Genomic DNA, 12,286 nt, shown 5'->3' on the forward strand with positions numbered 1-12,286 from the left:
GGGGCAAGAGACAGCAAGTTCAAGGCCAGCCTGAGCAATTTTGTTAAACCTAGTCTCAAAAATGGAAAGTAAAAAGTGAACTGGAGATGGAATTCAGGGTTAAAATATTTTCCTCACCTGCATCGGTCCATGAGTTCAATTCCAAGTTAAAACCAATCACAAGACAGTTATGAGCATACATGGGGGAGGGGGAGTGAAAAAGATTTACAATGTGTAGCACTCTGCCTGAGTCGTTGTGATTCGTCTATTACCACAGGTGTGAAGCTCTAAGCGTTCCTTTCAGTGAACTGCACAGCAAAATTTTGAATTGGAGCACTGGACTGAAGTCTCACGATCCAAAGGAGGAGCAGAAGGAGAGTGAGCACGAGCAAGGAACTCAGGACGGCGAGGGGTGCACCCACACACTGAGGCAATGGGGATGATCTATCGGGAACTCACCAAGGCCAGCTGGCCGGGGACTGAAAAAGCATGGGACAAAACCGGTCTCGCTGAACATAATTGACAATGAGGACTACTGAGAACTGAAGAACAATGGCAATGGGTTCTTGATCCTATTGCATGTAATGGCTTTGTGGGAGCCCAGGTAGTTTGGATGCTCACCTTAATAGACTTGGATGCAGGTGGGTGGTCCTTGGACCTCCCACAGGGCAGAGAAACCTGCTTGCTCTTTGGGCTGAGGAGGAAGGAAGACTTGATTGGGGGAGGGGGAGGGAACGGGAGGTGGTGGTGGGGAAGAGGCAGAAATCTTTAATAATTAAATTAATTAATTAATAAAAAAAATAAATAAAATTGAAAAAAAAAAAAAAAACAAAAAAAAAAAAAAAAAAAAAAAAAAAAAAAAAAAAAAAAAAAAAAAAGAAAGGAGGGGCGGGGGAGGAGGGCTCCTTCGCACAAGAATCATATATTTCAAATGCATTTAAAAAATAAGGAAACAATACTACTTTCTGCCCACCTCAGATTGCATTATTCTGGTTACAGTATAGACACGGCTCGAACCATCTAGAGGGTTGGTTCCTTGGGGACAGCACTGTCAGTTTTTGACCTGATAGGTCTCGTGATACATTTAACCGCCAAAATGAAAACTTTTATTTCGAGGTGGTCTTAAGGACCCGGACAATTCTGTTCGGTGAGATTACAGGTGTGGCTCTGTTTAGACCATTGGAGGGATGATGGGCGTATCATGAGAGACTTTTCCAAAAGGCGACATTAATTTTCAAGTGTTTAGATTGCAGAGACAAGGATTTCTCTCCAACGTACAATTCATCAGCCTCCTTACTCACTGTAAAATCAATCTGCTCTGCTTGTATGACATAAACAAGTCATTTCTCAGGAACGAGACAGACCATATGTGAAGGTGTTTTACAGAAGCACAATGGGGAATACGCCAATCAAAGCCGCATCTGCATCCTATTTCAATGTCAAATCACATGTGTGTTATAAAAAGGGAAGTGTAGCGCATGCATTAACAATAGCATTCCTGCAGAGTTCACCACACCTTCCTTAAGCAACGCTCGCAGGGCAGTCATGGAAGCTCTTAAAGAGACACATAGGTCTCAGTGTGCACGGGTTGGCGACCTGTTCCTTTTGCAAGCATCTGGGCGTTTGTCCCTCATTTCCATGACAGAAAGAGACTTGCGTTGATCCATTAGATGGACTTTCTCAAAAATCAGCACTTTCTTATCAATGCATTGATAACTATCAGAGCCTTATGCAACGGAGAGAAAACAGGAACTCGAAAAAGAGCGGCATTGTTCTTCAGAGAGCTTGTTCTGTACAATTGAGATGGATTGACAGGGAAAGGAAGTGGGATCCAGCTCACTTCCAGCATTAAGCAGCTCTGTGACCTCAGGCAAGTCACTGTACTCCAAGGGGTCCCGGATTTGTGCAACTTGCATGAACTGACAGGGCTGAACTAAGTCACTCCCCAGATTCCTTCCTGCCCTGAATGTGTATGAGTCTCCTGTTGCTTAGCCACCCGTTGCATTTGAACAGTAATGGGATCCTTTTAAGGTCACCTCTTGACTGGAACCTTCTCCCCAGTTGGAAGTCAGATACCTTGGGAAACTATGTTAGCTTCCCTGGAGTGGGATCAGCTGCTTTATAACACTGGCTAGAGCAGTATCCAGAGGTACTTAACACACACCCTGGTATCCCTGTTCAGAGAAGTCCCTACACAAAGATTAAGGTGCTTCATTAGGAAGCCCCGAACCCAATTTGCTCTGCAGGCAATGGGAGTCCATGGCTTGTGTTTAAATGGCCAAATGAGTGGTTATTTATGTAATTAACCGAATGGACACTATAAGCATTCTCCCCGAAGTCCTTGCTTTCACAAGAAAAAAAATACTTAAACGAAAGTTTCCCAGTGGACAATGTCTTTTTCAACCTAAAATACAACAGGACTCTTTCTTTGCTTAAGAGGATATGCTTTAAGACAATCCTCACCAGTGGATGTCTGAAGCCACAGATTAGACCAAATTCTGTCCACTATGATTTCCTGTGCATATTTACCCATGGCTAAGCTAAATTTATACGTTAAAAACAGTAAGGTATTAAAAACTGTCCAATAACAAAGGGGAACAATTATAACTATAATAAAGATAATACGGAGAAAGCCTCCTTCTCCAAATATTTTATTGAACTGTAATCTCATCCTATCAGATAGCACAATGCCTGCTTGATGAGATGAACAGAGATGAGTGACAGGTACCGTACATACTCCTAGGCTACTGTACAACGTATGCCCTGTGGTCCTGAACAGTCAGTATGGTTACTGAGATGGCCAAGTAATTATGAATTTCATCATGGAACACAACAGTCCAAGTGATGACTCATAGCTTGGGCTGGACATGCCGAGATGGTGCAAGCTTATGTCACGCTAATTTGCACACAATGAAAAGCACATGCATTGTTTATTTCTAGAAACCTACATGTAATGTTCTTTGGACCATAGCTTTCTGCATGTAACTGCAACCATGGAAGGCAACACAGAAGAATGAGGTTACTACATGTTTTTTTCTGTGTATTCATATCACTTCATCCATGTTAGCCTGTGTCTATTCTCTAGTTTCTGTCACTCACCTTTATCCTTATATTATGTATGTCACCTGGTCTTAAGCATAGCAGCAGATGAAATACTTACATCTTTTAGTTTCAAGACTTTTATAGTGGTAACTATGAACAAGAAGAAACATGGGGCCAGTGGAAAGGTTGCCAGCTCAAGACCTCAAGAAGGAATTTCTAAGTAACAAAACCCCCAGGTCAAAGTGTGGGAGCCTTATTCAGGTGGCTCGCCAATCCCTGTGGTCACATATCATTGCATATGTCAACCAGCCCTTGGTTATATAGGAATGGGGATGGTAAAACAAGTCTGTTATCAGAAGATGGGGACATTTCTGGACAGAAAGATGGATAATAAGAAGAAATAGAATCTGCACTTGTCAACCCTTTGATAAACATTAACTCTAGAAGAGACCCTAATCCACAAGGCCTTCAAGTTTCTACAGAAATTTCTTCTGGAATTACCAGTATTTTTAGCATATTCTTCATATAGCAATTCCACAGATATTCATTAAATGGTTGCAATTTACAAAATCATGGAAGGGTGATCTTTTGGAGATCTTAGAGTATCTATCTAATCTACAAGTAGTGTTGACCAAGGTAGCATACAAGAATATGCACAAAGGAATGCAATGCTAAAATAATATTATGCAGGTCTTGTGTACTGGAAGACAGTAAGATGCAGATTCTTCTGGGACTGTCCCGAAGGATTGGCACCTGTGATTCCAGGACTCTCAGGGTCATCTGAGGGGTCAGCCACCTCGTTCTTTCCCACAGTCACAGGCAAATGAGTTGACTAGCTTGCTGGCAGAGAAAAAGAAGCCCAATAGTCTTGAAAACTGCATGAAAATGACTGAGAGCTACAAATGAAATTTGCATTTGACTAGCTAAAGTGCCCGTATGTGGAAAGGAGGAGAAGGAAGGGGAGGGAGAGGGGGGTATGGTTTACTGAGGTTTTCAGAAATCTACCAAATTTTCCAAAATCAGTGGTCTCCAAAGAGACCACTGGTGCTATCAGAGTAAATCAGAGGGTAAGGCAGAACACTCAAGACACACACATACAGAAAATATCATTCTAACTTCCTGGCATGGGACACAGACACACGCTACCCGCTTGACATCATATTCAGCTTTGAAATCAGGTAGTACAATGTTCTATGTTAAATGTATGTCAGGAAGCTTTGGAGAGGATTTAGGCAAAAGCTACACCAGCAAATGATTTACTAGCTCTAATAAAGAAAAACACCAAGGAAATTGTGCAGATTGTATCTCAGACTCAGATTGTGAAAACAGAATTTTATAGAGGTGTCAGCAGCCCCCATAATGTCAGGTCTGGTTAAAAATAAAATCTGCAGAGTAGCTAATGCTTCTAAAAGTGGCATCACTTTCTAGAAAAGAAAATGATTGGAAGCAAACTAATTGCCGTGATAGCCAACAGGGTGAGAGGTTGAGGAAAAATGGTCACTTGTCTATTATTCTATTTCTCAACAAACATGTACTGATCAGATTAAACTATAGAGTTAGTACTGAGCCTGAAGACCCAGCCAAAAGCAGCTGGGAGGGACTTCTACCTGATGCTTTGCTACAAGGTGAGCGAGGAGAAAAGAACAAACAAACAGAAAATACAGTTTTAAATTGTGGTAAATCTGTAAAGGAAACAGAATGGTAAGAAAAAAATAACTAGACTAGAGGAAGACTCTACTTTTATGTATTATCAACAGGCATTGGCTCTCATGGAAAATAAAACCGATGGTGAGACCTGTCAAACATACTAACCATAGATAGCACTGGGAAGTGGGGAACCATTGAAGTACAAAAGCCCTGGTGTCATTCAGTGCTTAGCATATCTGGCAAACAAAGACGGAAGACAGCTGTGGAAAATGACAAAGCATCTTGAATAACCTACGCCCTTGTATTAGTCAGTGTTTGGTCACAGTGACAAACCACCTGAGATAACAATCTTAATAGAGGAGAGGGTTGTCTGGGCTTATGGCTTCAAAGCTTACACTTCACGGTTCTGTGGGGCTCTTGTTTCGGGACTGTTGTCAGTGCAGGATTTCATGACAGAGGGCAGATCATGTGGCTCCTGACCTCATGACAGCTAGAATCCAAAAAGGGACAAGAAAGAGACTTGATCCCAACCTCACCTTCTAGGGCATGCATCTAGAGACCTAATTCCCTTCCACTGGTCCTACCTTCTAAGGTTCTACCACCCCACCTCTAGACACCCACAAACTAGGGACCAAGTTTTAGCTTAACAGTCCTCTAATTTAACTTTCAGATGGGGTCTTTCTGTGAAATGCTCCTGACAATACTTTCCTGTGTTAAGAATCTATGTCTTGAGCCGGGCGGTGGTGGCGCACGCCTTTTAATCCCAGCACTCGGGAGGCAGAGGCAGGTGGCTCTCTGTGAGTTCGAGACCAGCCTGGTCTACAGAGGTAGTTCCAGGACAGGCTCAAAAGCCACAGAGAAACCCTGTCTCGAAAAAAAAAGAATCTATGTCTTCCAATCTTCATGTAGATTATCATTCAACTCTCACAGTAACCAAAGGCCTGTAGACGCAAGTTATCAGATGTGCTCAATGAAGAGAAAACAGTTACCGAAGGGCGAAACACACTGTCTAAGCATCCACAGTGGGGCAAAACTGGATTTCACACCCAGGCTGATCTATCTGCAGAGCTCATCTAGAAACAACTACTGACTCCAGTGACAGGGGCTTCCCATCTAGGAATCAGTAAAACTGAATGCATTAGATCAAGTCTCCACGCTGCACAGTGTCTTCCTTGCCAGCCTGCTTTCTTGCAAAGACCCCTTTCCAATTCTTGCATTAGGAGGTATAGTCCTTACCCCTTCTGACTGCTCCTGTAACTTATTTTGGACAGTGAGATAGTATTTTTAATTACGTGCCCATATCTCAATGATCATGGTGCATGAAGCGAGACGAACCGTCCTTCCTATCTCTTCCATCAGATATTTTGTCACAGCAAAAGGAAGGAATCAGATGCTGAAAACTGGTGCCAAGAGGTGGGACTCCTGCAGGGGCACATCTGATCCTGTCCTCTGTAGGCGTTCGGAAACAGTATGGAAGACACATGTGGAAGAGTTGAGATCCCCTGGCTAGGGAAGCACTGGAGCTTAACGCACTCTTCTGGTAAAAGTGTGGAAGTCTAGAATGCTGAGAGAAGCAGACAGTAAAGAGTGGACTTACAGGGCTTCAGATGCGAACAAGGACTCTACCAGAAATGCGATTTCAAGCAATTCACGTTACAGTCTGGCAAAGAGTCTAGCTATATGCCTTGCCCTTGTTCTGGACATTTGAGTGAGGCTGAATTAAAAGATAATAGAGCAATATATAGGCCAGAGGAAATTTCAAGACAGCCTACCACTAAGGGTATGGCAGGGTCACTGCTTTCTGCTTTCAGTCAAATTTACAGTGAGCTCAAAGTAGCTGAGAAACATGTGAGTAGTTCTGAGTAGTTCAGATAAGAAAGGAATAAAAAGGAAATTAAAGTTAGATAAAAAGCAAATGTAAGCTTTGCCTCTGTAATTCTTAGAAACTAGCATCGTCATCAGAAGCTGAGTTTTACCACGAGAATAGAGCAAAGGTAATTTGAGGCTAAAACCATGCTCATCCAAATCTCCAGTGTGTAAAAATGGAAACACACTTAAAAGATTTTTTTTTGCAAACAAAGTAAGAGAAGAGGGAGAGCTGCAGGGGTATGCTATTCAAATGGAACTACTTAAGAAAGCCTTTCCCTGTCAGGCATTAGTGAGGCACACCTTTAATACCAGGACTCTCAGGCAGAGACAGGCAAATCTTTGTGAGTTTGAGGCCAGCCTGGTCTACAAGAGCTAGTATCAGGACAACCAGGGTGGTTACACGGAGAAACTGTCTTAAAAAACAAACAAGAAAGAAAGGAGGAGGGAGAGAAGGAGGAAGAAAAGAAGAAAGAAAGAAAGAAAGAAAGAAAGAAATCAAGAAAGAAAGAAAGAAATCAAGAAAGAAAGAAAGAAATCAAGAAAGAAATCAAGAAGGAAAGAAAAGAAAGAAAAAAGAAAGGAAGGACTGCCGGGCGGTGGTGGCGCACACCTTTAATCCCAGCACTCGGGAGGCAGAGGTAGGCGGATCTCTGTGAGTTCGAGACCAGCCTGGTCTACAAGAGCTAGTTCCAGGACAGGCTCCAAAACCACAGAGAAACCCTGTCTCGAAAAACCAAAAAAAAAAAAAAGAGAGAGAGAGGGAGGAAGGAAGGAAGGAAGGAAGGAAGGAAGGAAGGAAGGAAGGAAGGAAGGAAGGAAGGAAGGAGAGAGAGAGAAAGAGAAAGAGAGTTTCTCCAAGTTCAACTTTCCAGCTACATCTTGGTCTGTCAGCAGAGCTTGGTGCTAAATTTTTCAGACATGCTGACTATAAGTTATATGGTGACTAGCGCTTGTACAAAGGTTTCAGGAAGGAAAAATAAGAGTGTGAATCTACAGAGGTGAAGACCCACACTCATTCCAACAGCACAGACTCTACAATGGGAATTAGTGCCTCCATACAGAAAGCAATGTACTCTTAAGCCTGGAGACATAGTCTTGCTGTTTTTAGGAAGCATGGGTAAATGTGGTTAGGTCTCTAAAGTCAAACGTAGGACAATAAGAATTACTAGATAATGAGATTTGAGTTAATGTTGTGACCTCAAGCCTGTAGCTCTGGGTGGAAGAGGGAGGATGAACTTTGATAAGTAAACCATAGAGCAGACAAACTGCCTGATGGAAAAGCTGTTCCCGGAAAGGATCTTGGGATGAGTAGAGAAGCAGTGATGGGAACAAACAACCTTGACTGTCCTCCTATCTCTTTTCCCAAGTTTACTGTCTCTGTCACACTGTCGTCATGGTTCTTAGATGAGGACATCACTAGGAAACCCTGTGTCTACTCCCTCTAGAGCCTCCACTCCTAAGACCGCCCCACCTTGTTTCATGTGGTACACGTGTTTATACACAAACAGCCACAAAGCATGAGCCAAGTTAGAGGTAACAGCAATAGTTACGGCCTCCTGAGGCTTCCAGGGTATGCATCCAGCCACATCCAAGTTCAGTCCTCCATTCCTGCTGCCACCATATTGCTGTCATTTCCCTATTGCAGGCTCCTCTTTAAGGCTTAACTCCAACTTTCTCAGGAATCTGTTTTCATCTCTTCAATGTGCTATTTGTGAATTTTATTTAAAAAGTCATAAATCATAACATACTAATGTACACATTCATATCTATGATTGGACTGTGAACATCTCTAGGCCAGGGTAGATATGTTATAGTCTACAATGAATACATAACCGATTTTGTTGGCTGAATAAATAACAAGAATAAGGCAGAGAGATTTGTTGGAATCAATGAATTAAATAAAAAAAAATTTAAAAAAAGGCAGAATAAGTCACTCACCAAACTGAAAGTCGGTGTTTCTCCAATTCCTCCAGGTAAGATATATACCCTGAGAAATCTTCAGGCTCTCTGGGTCTCCACACAGTAGATCTTTCCTTCACAGAATGGTCACCCTTATTAGCAGAATCAATCGAGAGAGAGAGAGAGAGAGAGAGAGAGAGAGAGAGAGAGAGAGAGAGAGAGAGAGATTTATTAATAGTTGATGGCATGTTTACCTAGATTCAGAGATTCAGGAATGTCTTCTCCAGGAAGACCTGTGGAATCACCAAATAACCAAACAAGTCAGTGATCCTTCCTGCTTTGTCGCATTATTCTCTTACCAAACTCTTCACTGCCCAAAGGCAAGAGCATGGAGTGTTCACCATGTTAAAGCACACTGAATGGTACCTGTAATTTTTGTTACAACTGACAACCACAAGGCAAACTAACCATGATCATGCTATTTCACGCCATCAGAATTTTGGCTCTAAGTTAATGCAGGAGTGTGCCTTGTATCAGGTCTTCACGAAAGGAGTTTAAAAGGAGATTTGTGTGAGCAGTCTATAGACAAGAAAGGGAGGTAGCTAGTTTCCTAAAACAGGACAGGAGGACTTGATGATTTCTTAAGATTCTGCCCACTTCTGCTCTATCTTATCAGACCATTACATACTAGTTTTGCCTCCATTAACCTGTGTGCTAAAACCTATGACTCTCGTAACCTTACAGTACAATGTCTGTGAAGAAAATTTATTAGAATTTGGAAGAATCATACAACATGATGTTGGGTCTAAGAGACCTGTCATTCAATCTGGGTGTCCTGTGGTGGTAGAAGTGTGGTAAGGAACAGCTAACCCAGCAGGGGCCTCTCTTCCTTTTCCACAGAATCACCTCAAGTTTTATCTGTTTTGTGTACGGGAATCTCCTGGAAGATTTTAGTACAAATGTTAGTCACAAAAGGTAGTGTGAAGAACATGAGCCTAGAACAGGAGAACACTGGGTGTCACATTCCTAACAGTGGCCTTAAAACCCTTTGTCTTCCTCTACAGGCTTTCAGTTGTCATTTGTTAGAGACCGGTTTCTTGAAATTCCTTGATCTCAGCTGATGTGTCAGCATAACTCAAGAGTTTATTTTGCAATTGCAGAGTTCGACTTGGGGTTGGCAGGTTGCAGAGAGCAGGAAAACCGTGGAAACCCAGGTGGAGTCAATGTGTCATCAAATCCCTAGTGAACCCAACAGGGCTTATTCCTTTTATATGGAACTGATTGGTTTGATTAGTTTAAGAACAAAATCCAGTTATGACAGCCATGAATGTGAAATACTTTTTATTGTGGTCCTTTTTATCTTCCTTAGCCTTTAGAGCTCTTAAAACAACAAAAATATTTCTGATCAGATTATTCACACTGGTGTTCTTAATTACCCCATTCCTGAGGAAATTGAAGAGTGTCAAAATTCTTGAGAAAACTATGAGACTTTTGAATTGTCCCATATGTCTTTGTAGCCATTTAAATTATAAGTTGATCCCACTTCTTTATGAGTTTCTTGTTTTATTATATCTTCCCAGATAGAAAGTTGAAAGGAGAGATGACGCAGTGGTTAAGAGCACTGACTGTTCTTCCAGAGGACCTGGATTTGTTTCCCAGCACCCACATGACAACTCACAAGCATCCATGACCCTAGTTCTAAGGTATCCCAGGGTCACAGGCATGCACATAGAGCAAAGACATGCATGCAGGAGAGACTCTGATATATAAAATTAATAACTAAAAATAAAAGAAAGCTAAATGGATGGCAAGATCTAGTCTCTTCATTCGGCTTACACACTCACCTGTTTTATCTACAAAATAATGCAAGAGTTTTATGCTAGGGACCATTGCTTTAATTTCTACTTGGTTAACCCATGGATATCTGTCTTTTTTTTTCAACTAATCTTCTGATAAATATAGGATTCAGTGTATCCCATTGGCTCTTTCACAGAACCTAGCCCAGCAATAAGAGCACACTAGATGCTCAAGAAAGAGTGATTAGGTCATTTCACTCACATTACATCCAGCAACACAAACAAGCCTCCTGCTTTTAAGTCAGAAAGAAAGATATGAATACATTCCAAAACTCAAAAACTTCCCAAGTCCTTTATAGTTTCTTTTAAAAATAAATATTTAAATCTATACACTAAAAATACTTCACACTGATTTTTGAAAAATACAAAATCATGGAAACTCATTCATGACCAAAGCAATAAGTGCCTCCCGCCACCACAAACAACAGCCCAAAGAGTTTTATTCTTAAAAAATGTAAACACATGTAGAGGAAGCCCAGTTGAGAACCTGGGTCTGTACACCAGCACCGTGACATCTAATACTCTCAGGCGTCCTCGAAGCATGAATTTTGATGTTAACTCTATGGATGATAAGGCTTCAACTACAGTAACTCTTAAGTCAACTCTTAAGACACAGTGGAGGCCCTCCGGTCCATTCCAGATTTAAGTCCTGTCTGGCCTGTGAAGGAGGAACATTGTCCTTACAGACTGGAAACCTGGGGTGGGTTTTCCTAAAGTAGTCCCTTAGAAGCATGACTAGCTGTACTTCAGAAAAGAAACCAGTACGCAATCTGTTCCAGAACGCCACAGTATAGATATCTTATGTGTGGCTGTTCATATCCTGACACACTACAGAAATTAAAAGCAAATATTTGAAGATAGATTTATAAAACTCCGATTCTGATTTCACATCAATAGACTAAATATTTGGTTGATGAGCCTTGCTCTTAAGAGCCAGCCTTGGTTAGGAAGGGCTGAGAGACCACTCTCTCATCTGTAGTATAAAGTGAGGGACAGACGTCTTGAGAGGTTTTGGAAAGCTAAATGCATAATACTAATGCTACAGTAAGAATCAAAGCAGACTAGAGAAGATACACATACATGTCCACTCGATGCTTACTGAGTACAAAGGGGCAAGGCCTATGAAGAGAAGGCTTTTAGTAGAGATACTATTTATTTGACACAGATCAGATCCGGTTTAATTAAAGGCAACTCAGACTTATGCATAATTATATGTATATGACTTTCTTTGCAAGCATAAATCATAGAGGTAAGTATGCATGCATAAAATAATAAATATATTTTAAATATTATATATCACACTGTATATTTATATCTTAGGTGCTGTATCATATATTTTATTATGTAAAATATATGTATAATTTTTATTTACGTAATTCTTCTTAGAAATAAGGCAGTAGTCCTCAAATGTCTTCCTTTTTTATTTCATTTCATTTTTAATTATGTCTAAATGTGTGTGTCTGCGTGTGAGCATGTGAAAACTTGAGTGCAGGTGTCCACGGAGAAGAAGTTTGCTGGATCCCTGGAGCTGGAATCACAGGCAGTTGTAAACCACCTGATACAGGTGCTAGGAATGGAACTTGGATCTTTTGCAAGAGCAGTATGCACTTTTTACCCTGGAGTCATCTCTTCAGACGCCCCCCCCCCCGTGTTTTAGAATATTAATGTAAACAGAATCTGCACGTATGATATGTGGCGTAAGTGATCAGGTGGGTGTTTAGCCCCTTTCTGGTGAATTTATCGTAGGAGTTCAAGAAGTTAGAAGTCAGGCAGGATCTACGCTCCAAGGCCATCTAAGCTCATGACCTCTGTATCTATTTGTTAAGTCCATAAAAAACGAAATGCAAAGTTCCTGTATTCCTGTATTCTTGTTCAGATGTTTTTGCCCCTTGATCATAGTTCCTTCTCTAAACCCCTTGGCTTAAAGACAAGGATGAGCTCATAGGGATTCCACTGGAGAGAGAGCTGGCATTTGAAAGGCCAGGGACAGGGTA

The 12,286-nt window shown here is 41.4% G+C and overlaps 1 protein-coding gene across 1 annotated transcript in view; it reads right to left on the reverse strand.

The window, feature by feature from the left end:
- The window catches only part of LOC130885536 (uncharacterized), a gene marked incomplete at its 5' end in the record, with an annotated part of 270,826 nt that overhangs the window by 119,308 nt on the left and 139,232 nt on the right, over nt 1–12,286 (reverse strand). Inside the window, 1 exon segment of the mRNA XM_057787070.1 lies at nt 8,476–8,588. Within this exon segment, the coding sequence (XP_057643053.1) occupies nt 8,476–8,588 (113 nt within the window).

Source organism: Chionomys nivalis, chromosome 13 (genome assembly GCF_950005125.1).
Source record: "Chionomys nivalis chromosome 13, mChiNiv1.1, whole genome shotgun sequence".
Taxonomy (NCBI): Eukaryota; Metazoa; Chordata; class Mammalia; order Rodentia; family Cricetidae; genus Chionomys; species Chionomys nivalis.